This window comes from Trachurus trachurus (assembly GCF_905171665.1).
Source record: "Trachurus trachurus genome assembly, chromosome: 7".
Classification (NCBI taxonomy): Eukaryota; Metazoa; Chordata; class Actinopteri; order Carangiformes; family Carangidae; genus Trachurus; species Trachurus trachurus.
The window spans coordinates 32,223,288-32,243,116 of record NC_139901.1 but is presented as its reverse complement, the minus strand read 5'-3'; the positions used below and the strand labels follow the sequence as shown (position 1 = coordinate 32,243,116).

Sequence of the window (19,829 nt, the reverse complement as noted above, 5' to 3'; positions counted from 1 at the left end):
TTACCCTTTACCTGCACATCACACCATCAGTTCACTGCAAAAACTGAAAATCTTTCCAAGAATATTTGTCTTATTTCTTGTCAAAATGTCTAATTTCTAGTCAAAACTAATCTCTTTCCACTTTAAATAAGACTCATCACCTAAAAATTTACTTGTTTTTAGATCATTTTCACTTGTTTCAAACTAATTTTCAATTGCAATAAGTAGAAAAATCTGTTTTTGTATGTAATAAGAAAGAAAAACTTGCTCCACTATCAGATTTTTCTACTTATTTGAAGTGAAAATCTGCTTGAAAGAGGTAAAAAGTGTCTAAAAACAAGCTACTTTCAAAATGTGATGAGTCTTATTTTAAGTAGAATGAGATTAGTTTTGACTAGAAATAAGACAAATATTCTTGGTAAGAGTTTTTGCAGTGTTTAATATGTCCAATAGAGGTCCTTTGTTTTGGAATGGAGTTCCTCCTTCACACCTACACTGCAAAAACTCAAATATCTTACCAAGAATATTTGTCTTATCAAAATGTCATTTCTAGTCAAAACAAATCTCATTATACAGAAACATCACATAAAAAGTAGCTTGTTTGGGGGCCGTTCCTGCATGTCATTCCCCCTCTCTCTGCTTCCCCCTTTCCATGGCCAAAAAAATATACTTAAAAAAAAAAAAGTAGCTTGTTTTCAGACACTTTTTTACTTCTTTCAAGCAGATTTTCACTTGAAATAAGTAGAAAAATCTGATAGTGGAGCAAGTTTTTCTTCCTTATTACAAGCACAAAACACTGGCAGACTTTTCTACTTATTTCAAGTGAACATTTGTTTGAAACAAGTGAAAATTATCTAAAAACAAGTATATTTTTAGGTGATGAGTCTTATTTTAAGTGGAAAGAGGTTAGTTTTGACTAGAAATGAGACATTTTGACAAGAAATAAGACAAATATTCTTGGAAAGATTTTGAGTTTTTGCAGTGTAAACACACTGTCCGGCTTGGTCAGGGTCCAGCGGTCACGTGCGGGCGGCCATGTGTCACCACGGCAACATCACCAGGTTCTGAATATTTTTATGGTGTATTTAAAAAATAAACACATGAAAAATTTTAAAAAAAGTAAAAACAAACACACTGCGTCTCCCTGGGCAGCGTTTGATGAGTCACTGTCTGTCTGCTCCGAGTCGACGGATTCTTATAACTTTCCTCTCCCATAATCTGTGTGTGTGTATGTGTGTGTGTGTGTGTGTGTGTGTGTCAATCAATGAGCCGATTCACCGACACTCTGGATGAATATGGTTATTATTTATTTCTACTTTTGAAGGATACAAAAAAATTTGCACGAAAACACTCACGAAGACTCACAACGGAACAAATACACGACGACGACAACGACACATAATAATAAAATAACTCAGTATTAATTAATAACCTTTTCATTATACCAGAGACTTCTGTCAGGTTTGTAAAAATAACAATAGTAACATGAAGCGCATTAACAAAAAATATAACCTATTAAAAGCAAACGTACGTAGTTTTTAAGGTAACGCATCATAATTCCCTTCAGAAACTTTGACATGAGAATAAAAACAGATGAGATATAATGATAACTAATTATAAACAGATAAAAGATACAGAACAGACTTTGTATTTTAACCTACTTAAACAAAAAACACACTTCATATCTACTATTTACAGAAAAAGGGGGAAAAAAACAAAACTATTTCATATAGATTTACATTCAAGAAATGTCAAATGCACTTGTGCTGTAACTGGCTCAATGAAAAACCTCATGGATCAATGGATCAGTATTAGCTCTTATTAACTAATATAATCATCTTATTATCAAATATTTCCGTAAAAAATAATTATGAAACATTGAGATTCAGTCGTATGTTTTTACTTCTATCGTGTTGCATCGTTAAGTTAGTTTTGTCTCTACAGTCGTGTTAAAGGCACTTTAAAGGCTTTTTTCAGGTTCTCCAATTCACTCAGTGAAATGTGACCGTGTTACAAAAATAATATGTATTTAAACAAAGACAACTGCTTCTTTTCTTGTCTTTTCTTTTCTTTTTTTCCTTCATCCAACAAAGCCAGCTGTGTTAGCACATCTGTAATCGACAGGAAGTAAAAGAAGCTGCTGCATAGACAGGCACTTATAGCTTTGAGTATACTGATTGTCATTATAGGTAAAAACACACAAACACACATAATACACACAGTATACGCTTTGGATATGTTGTGTAAAGAAGATTTTTTGGTTTTTTACAATCCACAAATGAGACAGAAACAGTTTTTTGATTGATTTTTGGAAAAAAAAGAAAAGAAAACACCTTAAAATCTGAGAGTAAATAAAAACTGCTGCATCACAGGCTGCTAAATAATAATAATATATAGTTTACGAATATAAAAAAAAAAAAGTTGCATTATTCACATGACTCAATATTAATATATAAAACATAATAACATTTATTTAAAACCCCCTGGTGTGGAAAACAGTGCATATCAGGAGGCGTCACAACAGTTCCTTTGTATAAATGGTGATAATAATAATTATAATAATATAATAATAATAAGGCAGAGGTGGTTTCACTTCCATTAGAAAGAAACGCACCGAAAATGAGATGATCAGCACACACACACAACCACACACACACACACACACACACACATACACACACACAGACAGACACACACACAACATACACACACTTTGTGCAACAAGAATTAAACAAAAGTAAAATAATCACAAACTTTTTTGGGGGCGATTCTTTTTTCTTTTTTCATTTTTGGTCGTTTGAACCTGAAATCGATTTTGGTTTTTATTGCTGAGTGAGGATTTTATTTATTTTTATGGTTTTTCTTCAGTTGTTAAGAAATAAAATAAAAGAGGATAAGGCACCGACGGCCTGGTGTGTGTGTCACCTGCTCCGTGTGTGTGTGTGTTTCATGTCACAAACACAAACACACACCGGCCTGAAAAGAGGAAGTGCATCGTGTCACTGGAAGTCTGATGATGATGTGTCGCTGTTTGTTTCTGTGTGTGGCGGTGTGGGGGAGGGGGGAGAGGAGGAGGGGGGGGGGGGTGGAGGGTGGGATGGCGAGGTGGGCGGGGCTTCTGTTGCCATGGTGACCGTCTCTCTCTCTTATGTCTGCCCTCCTCTGGCCGGCTGGACGCCCGTCAGGTCCTTCCTGATGATCTCATTCACTGTAAAAGCAAAGACAAGAGAAACGACTCGTTAGATAAAGACAAGAAAGGACCATTTAATAAATAATCAGAAGATCTTTACACTGCAAAAACTCAAAATCTTACCAAGAATATTTAAAAAAAGTAAAAAGTGTCTAGAAACAAGCTACTTTTTATGTGACGAGTCTTATTTTACAGTAAGTAGAATGAGATTTGTTTTGACTATTGAGTTTTTGCAGTGCATCCTGTCTCCCTTCACTCTTTTACCAAAATAAAAGCATAAAATCCCAGAGGTGCTTGGTAAAGACATGTATGAGCTGATTAAGTCTATTTATGTGTAGTTTTATTTTTGATATATTGATGTTATTGATGTTTTTTCTGTTTGTTTGAGTGATTATGATTATTTGATTATTCTAAATTTTGTTTTTCTGATTTAATTTTACATATATATCTATATAGATAAACAAAACTGTGCTGACTGTTTGTCTACTAAGACAAATACTACTGATGTAAAAGTGGCTGTAAGGAAATTATATATATATATATATATATATATATATATATATATATATATATATATATATATATATATATATACACATATATATATCACTATGGACAGAAATGCATCATGGTCCGACTTGGAGGCTGCAGTAACGCTGAGTCGCCACTAGAGGTGCAGATGTGAGACGACACTTCCTGTTGCACAGATCACTACAAGTTTGTGCACACACACACACTCACACACACACACTCACACAGACACACACACACAGACACACACACACATATCAACAGAAGAGGAAGGGTGTTGAAATGGAAACTTTCACAGTGTCATGTTTCTAAAAATAGAAGCAAAGCGACAACGACGGCGGCGGTGGTGGCGAGCGAAGCGGGAGCGGGCGAGGGTGAGGGTGACGTGGGCGGGGATGAAACTGAATAAAATTAAAGTTTTTTAGATTTGTGGTTTGTGAAGTTGGCGTTTCTTTTCCTCCAGCTGCTCGTTGTTTGTGTGTGTGCAGCTCTGCAGCGTTTGAGTCGAGTGTCTGAGAAAATAAACGTCTGTCTGACATCTGAGCAGCGGCACAGTGTGGAGGGAAGTGCAGCTACACACACACACACACACACACACACACACACACACACACACACACACACACACACACACACACACACACACACACACACACACAGAGTGAGATGTTGGAGTGCCGACAGGTAGCTCAGGAATCCCAGCTATGTGCGACATGTCATCCGTCCAGATACGCGACAACAGGAGGAGGATTTCACACTCGGCCAAAAAAGCTCTTTGCCTGCAAACCTGTCTGAGAGTCTGTAACCATAGTGATGGGAAACACGGAAACACACACACACACACACACACACACACACACACACTGGGATGGGATTGGACACTTTAAATACAGTTGAAAAGACATGGTGGAGTCTGATTGTTCAGCACTAAATAAACAGTCTCTGGTTGGGAGGGGGGAGGGGCTTGGAGGAGGGATTTTGATTGACAGCTACAGCGGCCAATCAGAGAGCAGGATTAGACACCTGTGTCTCTAACCCTCCTCTCCTCCATGTGCATTTGTTTTTAACAATGAAGAAGCCGGTGAGAAATCAATCCATGGAGCGGTGGATAAGGTTATTTATCATCTACCATGTTACCATGTGTATATCTGTGTAGTCTTATCTGTCATCAACAAGAGATTACGGGTTACGGGGAACATGGAGCAGAGTTAAAGGGATAGTTCAACATTTTGGCAAATTGGCCCATTGCCATAATCCCTATAGTCATAGCAGTAGGTTCGTTACCTTTAATTGTCGGTGCAAGCTATTTTTAGAACGGTGGAGCAGAGCTGCAAGCTGCTCAGAGCTACGCTACGGAGGCTCATTATGGGATTTCTTGGTTTTCCTCATCAAATACACAATCCAACAACTCCACAACGCTCTGGTGGACAAATTGTGACCTGCACATTCACCACGCTATGAGATAATAACACAACGTTACCAGACAGAGTTGTTTTAGAGGTAAATTCAGAGACTGCTTGATGAAAAACTGTCCCTGAAGGCAACGTGCATCAGTGGTTTTGCATGAATTTCCCTCTAAAACAACTCTGTGTGGTAACGTTGTGTTATTATCTCATAGCGTGGTGAATGTGCAGCTCACAACTTGTCCACCAGAGCGTTGTGTTGTGGAGTTGTTGGATTGTGTATTTGATGAGTTTGATGAGGGAAACCAAGAAATCCCATAATGAGCCTCCGTAGCGTGGCTCTGAGCAGCTCACGGCTCTGCTCCGCCGTTCTAAAAACAGCTTGCACCGACAATTAAAGGTAACAAACCTACTGCTATGACTATAGGGATTATGGCAATGGGACGATTTGACTAAAATGTTGAACTATCCCTTTAAGGGATGCAAAATTAGATAAATGAACAATTAAAATGTGGAAAATCTAGTTTTCTTTAACATTAAATAATATGATGAACAAATTAATATAAAATGTGTGTGAATGAATGAGTCGGTTCAGTCAACAATACAACAGTCTGTTCTGCTACAGAGGGACTTTCTTCTTCAGCTTCTATTTAAAGCTTTGATTTACATAACGGTGGTGCAACTATTAAAAAACACACGTAAAATGAAATTGGACGCTGCCTCACACTCACACACACACACACACACACACACACACACACACACAGCATCTGATCAGATAACAGACTCACCACACTGTCTGCAGCAGAGTCACAGTGTTTTCATGCAACACCAACAGTCCACAGGTGTGAAAAACTTAAAAACAACAGCAAACATCTCGTGTTATTTCTGTAATTAGGTAAAACTGAAATGATTAAAGGGATAGTTCAGTTTTTTGGGGGGTTGTGTCATGCCTTTATACCAGGACAGAGCAGGTGTGACTAGATGTTGTGTAATACAGGAGATAAACGGCTGTGAACCGGCCTCAACTAATTTACCACCGATACAACAAGTCCCATCTCTAAATAAAATGTCTGAATCTCTCCCGTTAAAGGTACATTGTGTAGGAATTACACAACCCTGGTGGACGTACTGCAGCGTTACAGCGCCACACACGGGCCTGGTGGACATACTGCAGCGTTACAGCGCCACACACGGGCCTGGTGGACATACTGCAGCGTTTAGAGTCGTTTTCAATATTTCTTGTTAAAACGATGCCGTGTTTATGGTAAACTTTTTCAAAACGAACAAGAAAAAGATCGTTTTTGTGGTGAAGCTCAGTTTCCGTGTGGACGGGGCCTGAGGAATCTCATACATGAACTGTCCCTTTAAGGCAGTGGTTCTCAAAGTGTGGTCCGAGGACCCCCTGGGGTCCTTGAGAGGGTTCATGGGGGTCCCCAACTTTTACTTCAAATGTTACCACTTTTTTCTAGAATTTTAAAGATTTTTTTTTTGTTGAGAAATTATTTTATTTTATTTTATTTCTTTTTTTGAGAAATTTTACCACTTTTTCTAGATTTCTTTTTAAAAACTTTTTTTGAGAATTTTTTCAACTTTTTTCTAGAAAATTTTTAACTTTTTTTTTTTTTTTTAAGAAATCTTAAAGCAGAAGTAAGCGATCCGGTGGTTTTGTCTAACTTCCTGTCAGCAGATGGAGTTAGCAGTCCCCGCCCTCGTCCCTACGTCACCACATTCACGCGCATCCCTTGGCTGCACACACAGAGAGGACTGCCCCTTTATGCCGTTCTCTCTCCTCATTGGATAAAACTTGTAGGATGCGAGGAAAGTTTTCTCCTCGGCTCAGAGCAGAGCAGAGTGACTGACAGACCCGTGTTTCAGACCAAACACTCTATAGAAGTGATTGCTGTCGGAAGATATAACTATTTAAGACTTATATTAACACAAACATTCCGCTTACTTCTGCTTTAACACTTTTTTCCAGAAATGTCCCACAATATTTCCAGAAATTCACGCCATTGGCCCTAATTTAAAAGTACATTGACTAAAAAAAGTAACGTTCTTCAGTCTCAGAACATATATTTGTGTATTTCTGGTGTTTGCTTCAAAAAATTCTGTCCAATGGAGATCCGTGGTCTAATTTGTGTCAATTTACGGGTCCTTAATGTAAAAAAAAAGTTTGAGGAGCACTGGTTTAAAGGGACAACGAGGGGTTTTGGAAAAGCAAAGCCTTTTCACACTACATTTATGAGCCTCCGCGCACCGTAGAATTCTTCGACCGGCGCAAGACAGACTCATGTTTTCATTCATCAAGAATTAAAGTCAGAGGTTCAAAGAGGTTCAGTTACCGTCGTAGTCCCGACCATAAACGGCAATACGGCGGTGTTATTCTCATGAGCGTCCGCGAAACCAAAAGTAAGGAAAAGCGCTGGTCGGCTCGCCCAGCGTTTCCACCATTAATTAAAATAACAAAATAACCATAGAGACAAAATGATATATTTATCGAAAATGGAGCCATTAACAAGTGTGGGTAGCGTAGATTCATCCACATTAACGTGAGACTTTTTTATAACCAAATCCTCCTCATTGTCCCTTTAAGTAAGCAGACAGTTGAGGTGTTGAGATCAGAGGTGTGTGTGAGGGTCCAACAGGCCTATCTTTGTGTGTGTGTGTGTGTGTGTGTGTGTGTGTGTGTGTCGTCCTGCTGATCTGATCGCTCACAGATGTCGGCAGCTTTAAGAGTTAACGGCTGCACAACACTGAGCTGCTTTATATATAAAACCCCCGAGCAGCAGCAGCAGCAGCAGCAGCAGCAGCAGCAGCAGCTTCGTCCTCCTCCTGAAGCCAAACCGGGCGCTCGCTCGCTCGCTGTGCTGCCGCTGCGCTGTCGTCACAACATCAGCGTCCCTGTTTATTTTAGTCTGTGGAGGAATTCCCTCTGACACCTAACGCCTTAAAGAAACTTTCATCTTCTCGCCGTCGCATAAAAACGAGCTGAGAGAGACGCAGCGGGGAAACACACAGAGGAGCTTTAACTGACGGCTAATGAAGGGTTGGCAGCGATCGCAGGCTCGAACACTGGGGCCAGTCTCTTCAATAGGTGAGTGTCTGAACCCCCGAGGCCCCGAGGACCAATCAGCTGCTCTGTTTACCGAGAGAGAGAGAGAGAGAGAGAGAGCTTGTACAGTAGCTGACTCACTCAGTCGCTGCTGCACGCTGTGACCTGGAATGTGTGTGTTTGTGTTGCTGTTTGTTTGTGCGTCCGTGAGTGAGTGATTTGCATGTTTAAAAAAAAAAAAAAAAAGCCACAGAGAGAAAGTGGAGCGACTGGACGAGCAACTAACAACCAGACTAACCACAGGTGTGTGTCTGTGTGTGTGTGTGTTGTGTCATCAATCATCACACACACACACACACACACACACACACTCGTACGCACAGCGAAACAGTCACTAACTCTGTTATTGTCCAGTTAAAAAAGGAAATAAATGATAAATACAACTCCTCTAGGTGTCTGTCTCTTTCTGTTGAAATAAACTATAGACCGTCTATTTTCTTTGAGGGGGAGCAAACTTATGAAATCAGCAGACGATCAGTAGATAAAGTAGAATAAGATGGAGGTCAGCATGAACCAGACTACGAGACAGTTTAAAGGCTTTTAAGTTAATTATCTGATTAAAGAGTGACATTATCAGGTCACAATAATGAACTTTTTCACTGTATTTTAACTTTGAGATACTGAGATTTGGGGTTTTTCATTAAATATAAGCTATAATCATTACAATTAAAAGAAAAAAAGACTTTAAATATTTCAGTTTGTGTGTCACAGTTTCACTATTTGACCTGAACGACTGAAATACATGAACTTTTACATGTTTTTTTGATTTATTGCGATGCATCTTTATTTGTTCATTATATCCATTGTGTGTGTGTGTGTGTGTGTGTGTGTGTGTGACGTGACAAACACACACTCACTCTGAGCGACGCCCACTTCGTTTACTAAAAAACCTCACATTAGTTTCAGATGCTACACTTACTGTAACGTGTCATTGTGATGTCAAAGTCTGGTTCACATGAATGAATGAATGAATAAATGAATGAATGAACTGTTTTAACGTTTCATTTGGAGCATCAACAGGTGACAGAGTCAGTTCTGTGTGCACATTATGTAATAACGCTGCACAAACTTCTTGAACGCAACTTGTAATAAACTTTGCCGCATTTTGTAATAAATCGTTACATAATAATGCACCAAATTATTACATTTTCTATGTAAAAAAGTGCAACACTCGCATTTTGTGATCTCTAATGCAATATATACAGTAACAACTTATTAAAAAATGTGGCAATGTTTATTATTACCTAAGAATTTTATTATAAAATGTGGCAGATTATTACATCATGAGGTGAAAATGTATTATATTACATAATGCAACTTTATTACACAATGCGTCGCTACAAGGTGTTTAGCATGTTAACAATAAGATAAGATAAGATAATAAAAAAACTGCATTGTCATCGTATGATTAATATACAATGACATTTAGTCGTGTTCAGCACATTAGTGGTAAATCAAGGTGATATAAGAGTGAGAAAGAATCAAAAATAGAATAAAATAGAATAAGACAGATCTCTTGATTATATAATAATAAAGTATTAAAGCAGCTTATCAACAGTGTGTGTCAGTATTTAGCTCCTACCTCTACTTTGCATACAGATTCACCGTCACAGTGAGATCCGATCAGAAACATCGCAGCCTTTTAAAACTGTAGATGCACATGAACCAACTGTTGAACACTAGATTAAACAATGCTAAGTGTGTGTATGTGTATATATGTGTGTCTATGTGTGTGTGTGTGTGTGTGATGGAAGTGAGCTGAGACTAATGCGTGTCCACCGGCGCTGTTGCTATGTGCTTTATCTCTCCTTTCCCTGATCTCTACCTGCTGGAACAATTTCAGCTGCTCCGCTGCCTCTGGGCTTTATTCCACACCCACTAAATCTGTCGCTCTGCTTTCGCCTTCGCCAGTGGCTCGCTCCTTCTCTTTTATTCTTCTTGTTGTGTGTTTTTTCTTCTAAAACTATGTGTTGTTACTTAGGCATGGAGCAGGTGAATGCCATGCAGACATTCCTGCCCTCTCTAAAGGTCCAAAGGTACGGCACGTTCCTACAGGTTTCTTATTTTTAAATTCATGGGAATCAAAAAAATAAAAAAAAATAAAAATTAAATACGGCTCAAACCAAACAAACTGGGTTGTGTGTGTGTGGAAGAGATTACAACCAACCAGGCCTGAGTAACGACGAAATGAAAGAGACTTTTCATTTTAAGCTGAGACACTACAGGTGAATAGGGTAAAAAAATTTAACTAACAGATATCACCACGAAACTTCCCAAGTTTATCACTCACATTAAGACAAATATGTTTTGTATTACAAGTTTAGTCAAATGTTATGTTTAAATATGTAAATGAGGCAATATGTAATGAAATATGCGCTAATTTGCATACATTTCCAGAACAGAAATCTGACCAATGGATAAAGCCACTTTCAAAATTCTTGTTTTATTTTGTTGACATATTAGATTGAGAAGTTTTTACAGAGGAGGGTTTTGGATATCTCTTTTTATCACTCTGTAAATGAGAAAATACTGTCACCAGCCCTTAAAAAAAAATCTAATTTCGCCCCTTTTTTAGTAATAAAATGTTGTATATTTCCTTGAACCGCCACCTTACCGTGGTGGAGGGGTTTGAGCACCCGAATGATCCTGGGAGCTATGTTGTCCGGGGCTTAATGCCCCTGGTAGGGTCTCCCAAGGCAAACAGGTCCTAGGTGACGGGTCAGACTAAGAGCGGTTCCAAAACCCCTCATGAGTGGAACAATATCGAGGACGTTCACGTCGCCCGGATCGGCGTCACCGGGGCCCCACCCTGGAGCCAGGCCTGGGGTTGGGGCTCGCAGGCGAGCGCCTGGTGGCCGGGTCTCCACCCACGGGACCCGGCCGGGCCCAGCCCGAAGGAGCGACGTGGGCCCGCCTTCCAGTAGGCCCACCACCCGCAGGAAGGACCATGAGGGGCCGGTGCCGTGTGTTTTGGGTGGCAGCCGTGGGCGGGGGCCCCGGCGACCCAATCCCCGGACAACGACTCTGGCTTTAGGGACATGGAATGTCACCTCGCTGGGGGGGAAAGAGCCTGAGCTCGTGCGGGAGGCTGAGAGGTATCGACTAGAGATAGTCGGGCTCACCTCCACGCACAGCCTGGGCTCTGGAACCCAACTCCTTGAGAGAGGCTGGACTCTCTTCCACTCTGGAGTTGCCCATGGTGAGAGGCGGCGAGCTGGTGTGGGCTTGCTCATAGCCCCCCAGCTCAGCCGCCATGTGTTGGAGTTCTCCCCACTGAACGAGAGGGTCGTTTCCCTGCGCCTTCGGGTCGGGGATAGGTCTCTCACTGTTGTTTCGGCCTACGGGCCGAACGGCAGTGCAGAGTACCCGGCCTTCCTGGAGGCCCTGGGACGGGTGCTGGAAAGCGCTCCAACTGGGGACTCCATCGTTCTGCTGGGGGACTTCAATGCCCACGTGGGCAGCGACAGTGTTACCTGGAGAGGTGTGATTGGGAGGAACGGCCTCCCCGATCTGAACCCGAGCGGTGTTTTGTTATTGGACTTCTGTGCTAGTCACAGTTTGTCCATAACAAACACCATGTTCAGGCATAAGGGTGTCCATCAGTGCACGTGGCACCAGGACACCCTAGGCCGGAGGTCAATGATCGACTTTGTAGTCGTGTCATCTGATCTCCGGCCGTATGTTTTGGACACTCGGGTGAAGAGAGGGGCTGAGCTGTCAACTGATCACCACCTGGTGGTGAGTTGGATCCGCTGGCAGGGGAGGAAGCTGGTCAGACTTGGCAGACCCAAGCGTATCGTGAGGGTCTGCTGGGAACGTCTGGCAGAATCCCCTGTCAGGGAGGTCTTCAACTCCCACCTCCGGGAGAGCTTTGACCGGATTCCGAGGGAAGCCGGAGACATTGAGTCTGAATGGACCATGTTCTCCACTTCCATTGTTGACGCGGCCGTCCGGAGCTGTGGCCGTAAGGTCTCCGGCGCCTGTCGCGGCGGTAATCCCCGAACCCGGTGGTGGACACCAGAAGTAAGGGATGCCGTCAAGCTGAAGAAGGAGTCCTACCGAGCCTGGCTAGCTCGGGGGACTCCCGAGGCAGCTGACGGGTACCGGCAGGCCAAGCGGACGGCAGCCCGGGCGGTCACGGAAGCAAAAACTCGGGTCTGGGAAAAGTTCGGGGAGGCCATGGAGGAGGACTACCGGTCGGCCTCGAGGAAATTCTGGCAAACCATCCGACGCCTCAGGAGGGGGAAGCAGTGCTCCGCCAACACTGTTTACAGTGGAGGAGGGGAGCTGTTGACCTCGACTGGGGATATCGTCGGACGGTGGAAGGAATACTTCGAGGATCTCCTCAATCCCACTGACACGCCTTCCGTCGAGGAAGCAGAGGCTGAGGATTCAGAGGTTGATGCATTCATCACCCAAGCTGAAGTCACTGAGGTAGTCCGGAAGCTCCTCAGTGGCAAGGCACCGGGGGTGGATGAGATCCGCCCTGAGTACCTCAAGTCTCTGGATGTTGCGGGGCTGTCGTGGCTGACACGCCTCTGCAGCATCGCGTGGCAGTCGGGGACAGTGCCTCTGGACTGGCAGACCGGGGTGGTGGTCCCTCTCTTCAAAAAGGGGGACCGGAGGGTGTGTCCCAACTACCGGGGGATCACACTCCTCAGCCTCCCGGGGAAAGTCTATTCCAGGGTGCTGGAGAGGAGAATTCGGCCGATAGTCGAACCTCGGATTCAGGAGGAACAATGCGGTTTTCGTCCTGGCCGTGGAACGCTGGACCAGCTCTACACCCTCCGCAGGGTGCTCGAGGGTGCATGGGAGTTTGCCCAACCAGTCCACATGTGTTTTGTGGACTTGGAGAAGGCTTTCGACCGTGTCCCACGTGGCATCCTGTGGGAGGTGCTCCGAGAGTATGGGGTCGGAGGCCCTCTGCTGAGGGCTGTACGGTCCCTGTATGACCGGAGCAGGAGCTTGGTTCGCATTGCCGGCAGTAAGTCAGACCTGTTCCCGGTGCGTGTTGGACTCCGGCAGGGCTGCCCTTTGTCACCGGTTCTGTTCATTATTTATATGGACAGAATTTCTAGGCGCAGCCAAGTGCCGGAGGGGGTACGGTTCGGGAGCCACTTGATTTCATCTCTGCTTTTTGCAGATGATGTGGTCTTGATGGCTCCCTCGAGCCAGGACCTTCAGCATGCACTGGGGCGGTTTGCAGCCGAGTGTGAAGCAGCTGGGATGAGAATCAGCACCTCTAAGTCCGAGGCCATGGTTCTCGACCGGAAAAAGGTGGCTTGCACCCTCCAGGTCGGGGGAGAGTTCCTGCCTCAGGTGGAGGAGTTTAAGTATCTTGGGGTCCTGTTCACGAGTGAGGGGAGAACGGAGCGCGAGATCGACAGGCGGATCGGTGCGGCGGCCGCAGTAATGCGGTCATTGTATCGGTCCGTCGTGGTGAAGAAGGAGCTGAGCCGAAAGGCAAAGCTCTCGATTTACCGGTCGATCTACGTTCCCACCCTCACCTATGGTCATGAACTCTGGGTCATGACCGAAAGAACGGGATCCCGGATACAAGCGGCCGAAATGAGTTTCCTCCGCAGGGTGGCGGGGCGCTCCCTTAGAGATAGGGTGAGGAGCTCTGTCACCTGGGAGGAGCTCGGAGTAGAGCCGCTGCTCCTCCACATCGAGAGGAGCCAGCTGAGGTGGCTCGGGCACCTGTATAGGATGCCCCCTGGACGCCTCCCTCGTGAGGTGTTCCGGGCATGTCCCACCGGGAGGAGGCCCCGCGGAAGACCCAGGACACGCTGGAGTGACTACGTCACTCGGCTGGCCTGGGAACGCCTTGGGGTCCCCCCGGAAGAGCTGGAGGAAGTGTCCGGGGAGAGGGAAGTCTGGGGATCCCTGCTCCGACTGCTGCCCCCGCGACCCGACTCCGGATCAAGCGGATGAAAATGGATGGATGGATGGAAAATGTTGTATAAATGAGGCTGTGAATGATGTATCAACAATCCCCTCTGTAAAAACCTTCAGAATATAGAAAGGGATCAAAGTGGAAGGTTTGGTGTCTGTAAGTGCTGCTGAAGTGGAGATTTCTAGCTCAGAGTCTGAGTCTGAAAAACTCTTTCTGAGAAAACGGCCTTTAAAGACTTGGACTGTAAAATTACATAGATTGTTATTGTCGATCATATTTTCACAATTTGTTGTTGCCGATACAAAGGAAATGACAATATTTGGAGCCTACATCATTGTTCAGGAGAGAGAGCTTTACAACGACACCTGACATGACATGGGTCAGACTAACTTTTGGTGACTTTAGGAGAAGGTTCAGGTTCAGGTTACTTTATTGATACCCAAGGGTTCTTTTTAAATGTCCTGTTTCTGATTTGATTGTTCGTTTTCTGTTGCTTGTTTAACTCTCGACTGCAAAACTAGTCTAAACTAGTCAAATCTACCGACCAAAGAGACAAAATGAAGTAAAATAAAAACCTAAATGTGGATTTTCTACCATTTCAAGACATGATAAGGAAGCAAAATAGCCCCAAAATCTCAAAAATTGATCGGTGCATGAATGTCACTGCCTGTTAGTGTTACTGTCTTAAGAGTGGTGAGAGTAGGTTGAAGGTTGACACGGTTCAGAGATGTGACAGTTATCGACCACAACACTGTGACGATACCAGGATGTGGCATCGTCATCACCCCCTCTCTTCTCCTCCTCCTCCCCCCTCCTCCTCCTCCTCCCCCCTCTCCCCCTAACCCTTCTGTTTCCAAAAATGACTACACACGACGTCTCGATGAGTGATGTTGACAATCTCGCTTTTCGGTGAAGATGCGTTTGATCTTTGATGATGATCCCGCCGCCGCCGCGTTTTGAAGAAAGAAAGAAAGAGAAAGGTTGTTTTTTTTGTTTGTGGTCGGGATCATCACACCTCGTCACCGGAGGGATTTTTCTGACCTTATTTATCTTCTCACACTTTTGTCTGACAAAGACAAAAAATAAAAGATGTTTTGAATATGTGGGAAGTCCCCCTGTTTGTTAGAGATGACAACCAGACCCGGTGGGTTTCCACCTGCAGAGAGGGGGGACACATGGTTTCTTTTCTGTTTTTTGCTTTAATGAAATCGTCTGCAACTTTTAGCTTTTGGGGACAAAGTACAGTTAAAGGGATAGTTCAACGTTTTGGCAAATTGGCCCCATTGCCATAATCCCTATAGTCATAGCAGTAGGTTCGTTACCTTTAATTGTCGGTGCAAGCTGTTTTTAGAACGGCGGAGCAGAGCCGTGAGCTGCTCAGAGCTACGCTACGGAGGCTAATGGGATTTCTTGGTTTCCTTCATCAAACTCATCAAATACACAATCCAACAACTCCACAACGCTCTGGTGGACAAGTTGTGAGCTGCACATTCACCACGCTATGAGATAATAACACAACGTTACCACACAGAGTTGTTTTAGAGGGAAATACAGAGACTGTTTGATGAAAAACTGTCCCTGAAGGCAACGTGCATCAGAGGTTTTGCATGTATTTCCCTCTAAAACAACTCTGTGTGGTAACGTTGTGTTATTATCTCATAGCGTGGTGAATGTGCAGGTCACAACTTGTCCACCAGAGCGTTGTGGAGTTGTTGGATTGTGTATTTGATGAGTTTGATGAGGGAAACCAAGAAATCCCATAATGAGCCTCCGTAGCGTAGCTCTGAGCAGCTCACGGCTCTGCTCCGCCGTTCTAAAAATAGCTTGCACCGACAATTAAAGGTAACGAACAATGGACAATGGGACACATGGAGCTGAGTTAAGGTGGAAATCCTGAAGAGTTCCTCTTTAAAGGTATAATGTGTAGGAATTCCCCCCATCTAGCGGTGCGGTTGCATATCTGAACGTATTCTTGATGTTGCATTCAGGTGAAATCAGGCGGACGTCAGACAGACAACAGACGCTGCATGTAACAGGATAAACAAGCGTCTATGTAAACAAGTGGTCCGCCAGCACGAGGCAAAACAATACAGGCCTGACAATATGTTGTCATGGTGATGTGGTATTGTTTTACCGTCTTTCTCTGGTGGAGTAAAATGACATCCGGTTGGTTTGCCGACGGCCGTCTGCCTGACTGCACCTGAATGCAACACCAGTGCCTCCGTCCTTCCTCACACTACACAGTGGTGACAGTTTTAACAGGCCGTTTCCGTGGTTACCTACGGTCACGATGCAACATGGCCGCCTCGGTTCGGTGCGTCGCCCACTTGTGTATTTGTAACGACTTGTAACAACTCATTCTAAGGTACCAGAAAGCTTTCATTTGTAGCAGCTGTGATTCACCTTCAGTCAAATACGGATTTATGAAAGACATATTTGATTTTTGCTAATAAAAAAGCCAAATAAATTACATACTGCGGCTTTAACATCCAGGAAGGGGTTAAAATCTGCTTTTGGATTAAAATAAAAGTGTTCAAACGAAGCTGCAGCAGCTCATAGCGACTCGTCCTCGTCCTTGTTAATTCACAAACTCAGCTCACAGCCCCGTTGCTGTTTACTGCGGAGGGAAACCCTGCGAGCCGCGTCCAAAAAACACAAATTCCATCGCTGGCCCACGTTTTTTTTTTTTTTTTTCTTTTTTTCTTCTTCTTCGTCGTTTCATTTTTTCCATTGAAACACAAACACACACACATGGACACACACTAACACACACACACACACACACAGCGCCTTTTCCTTTTTCCTGCTGCTGCTGCTGCTATCTTACAGGGATCAGGCTGGGATGGATTTCTGGAGGTTAGAGCAGCTGCAAATAGGAATTTCTTGTGCCAGATTGGCAGAATCCAGCGGTCGGAAAAAAAGCTAATCCTCTGGTGGGTTTCCCTTTCGACAGAATCAGGGGGGGGCGTAAGGCCAAGGAGGAACGCCGGCCAACTACAACAAACAAAGAGGCTTTCCCCAGCTCTCCCAGGCAGCGCCGTTCCACTGTTTGACAATGGTTGCCATGGAAGTTGTTTTTCACTTCATAACAGTGTCAACATGTCGAGGCGGCCGGGAGAGTGACACTTATTTCTCCCTCCCTCTCTCTAACTAAAGAAAACCTCCACCTGACGGACACCGAGGGGGGAAAAAGAAAAATATTGCATCATTTTCTCTTCTATTATAAAACATAATGTGATTTTAGTCGAAAGCTTTAAATCCACAAATACAAAAAGTCGAAGGAAGAGGAAGAGCTCAACCTCTGGATGTGGCCTGACATTAATTCTGTCAGAGGGTAATGAGCCTGACAAGCGTTAAGTATAAACACATGAGTCATAATCCCTGTTATTTCCACCTCTGGCATCGGATTGTTTTAACAGTGTGTAGCTTGTTCTGTTGACGTTTTTGTTCACAGGGATACTTCACTTCACTCCGTCCTGCAGCAGGACACGAGGACGCCGAGCAGAAACTGTAAATATCCTTGAATTGTTTCGGATCGACGCTGCGGCTGCTGCTGCTGCACACATCTGTCACATCTGTCTGTTTGTCTGTGTCCAACCTCTTCACACTCATGACAGTTTGAAAAAAATAAATTATTGCCTAAATCCGAATATGTCCTATAACTGGACGACTGAATTGGTTTTCTTCTGCATGTATTCGCCTTAATCGGACTGAAACTGGACGATGCATGTGGCACCGATGGGTGTATTTCACACAGTGCGACCAGAGAGAAGATGTGTTTTATTTTTATAAAAGGATATTTTAGGAATTTGTGGATATATTGTAGGGCTGCAACTAACGATTATTTTCATTATCGATTAATCAATTAGTTGTTTGGTCAATAAAATGTTGTAAAATGTTGAAAAATATCAATCAGTGTTTCCCAAACCACCAGATGACGTCCTCAAATGTCTTGTTTTGTCCACAAACCAAAGAGAGACTCAGTTTATTGTCATTAAGGAACAAAGAAACTAGAAATATTCACATTTAAGAAGCTGAAATCAGAGAATTTTGACTATTTTTCTTAAAAAACTACTCAAATTGATTATTAGATTATCTGAATAGTTGAGGATTAATTTAATAATCGATTCTTGTTCAGTTAATTGTTGCAGCTCTGATATATTTTCAGCCCAAACCGCCGCGTCCGGTTGGAAACTAAAGTTGAGAACTCGTATTTATTTCCATTTTTTTACTCGGTGACAGAAAAGTGAACTGGACCAGGTCCACCCGGCGGCGTTGAGGAGGCGCACTGCAAAAACTCAAATATCTTACCAAGAAGATTTGTCCTATTTCTAGTCAAAACAAATCTTATCACATTAAAAAGTAGCTTGTTTTTAGACACTTTTTACTTCTTTCAAGCAGATTTTCACTTGAAATAAGTAGAAAAATCTGATAGTGGAGCAAGTTTTTCTTTCTTATTACAAGCACAAAAAACTTGCTTTCACTGGCAGATTTTTCTACTTATTTCAAGTGAAAATTAGTTTGAAACAAGTGAAAATGATCTAAAAACAAGTTAATTTTTAGGTGACGAGTCTTATTTTAAGTGGAAAGAGATTAGTTTTGACTAGAAATGAGACATTTTGACAAGAAATGCTGCACGTAAACGACTCAACACTCACTCAGAGAATAAAAGCAGCAACTTACACTCACCATCATCTAGGTAGGCCTGGTCCAGGTTCTCCTCCTTCACCGTCACCCGCCGCTGCCCGTCGCCCGGTGGCGCCGGCGGCTGCTGTGATGCCGGTGGCGGCTGCTGCTGCTGCTGCTGTGGCGCCTGTTGGCCGCGGCTCTTCTGCTGCTGCTGGATGACGGTGACGGTGGGGTACTGCTGCTGAGGCGGCGGTGGCGGCGTGGCGGGCGAGGCGGCGGCCTGCGGGGAGAAGCCGTCGCAGTAGATGATCTGCTGAGCGTCGGGCGGCGGCGGCGGCGCCAGCGGCTGCGGCTCGCCGGCGCGGAGCAGCTGGTGGTGGTTGGTCGGAGAGAACTGGATGATGGACGGGTGCTGGCCGCCGGACTGGGCCGGGGAGCCGGTGTGCACCAGGACGGAGCGGTGCGGCTCGGGGATCATCACGCCGCCGCTCTGCTGCTGGTAGAGGCCCGGGCCGCCGCCGCCGCTCAGACTCTTCCCACCGCCGCCGCCGCCGCGGGAGTAGACGATGGCCGGGCTCTGCTGCTGGAAGCGTGCTGCTGCGTCCTGATTGGTCAGGCCGGAGCTGAGGCGCTGGCAGGACGCCAGGCCCGGCAACAGGCCGTTGTCGGGGTGGACCCCGCGGGGGCCCTGGTAGTAGGAGTGAGGGGACAGACCCAAGATCTGAGGCATCGCAAAGACCATGTGGTCGGCTTCGTACTCGTCCAGCGGCTCGGTCTTGATGGACGGAGCTGGACGGAGACAGAACACAGAGTTAGACATGGGTGCTCACTTTCCTAATAATAATAATAATAATAATAATAATAATTATTATTATTATTATTAGCCTTTGTCCTTGGAAAATTAGCTTTAAAATGAGCCATGAGGGCTTCTGTAACTTTGTGATGTCACAACTAAGCAGGCATAACAAGTCTGAAGTGCAGCTTTAAACACGTCACGCTCTAACTACAAAAGATTGTAGTGCACAACTCCTTTTACAGGTTTTGTGATGTTTTGTGAATCTATTTTTTCTTTTATTGTTGTATTTA

General features: G+C 44.1%; 1 protein-coding gene across 3 annotated transcripts in view; it reads right to left on the bottom strand.

Moving 5' to 3' along the window:
• Positions 1-3,056: 3,056 nt before the first annotated feature.
• The window catches only part of nfatc2a (nuclear factor of activated T cells 2a), a gene marked incomplete at its 5' end in the record, with an annotated part of 42,378 nt that continues 25,605 nt past the window's right edge, over positions 3,057-19,829 (bottom strand). For 2 of the 3 annotated variants that reach the window (XM_083975281.1, XM_083975283.1), the window contains 2 exons: positions 3,087-3,187; positions 18,798-19,532. In XM_083975281.1, coding sequence (XP_083831407.1) covers positions 3,126-3,187; positions 18,798-19,532 — 797 coding nt within the window. In that variant the 3' untranslated portion in view covers positions 3,087-3,125. Of the gene's footprint in view, positions 3,188-18,797; positions 19,533-19,829 lie in introns of all 3 variants that reach the window. The other variant, XM_083975282.1, reaches the window with a different exon arrangement.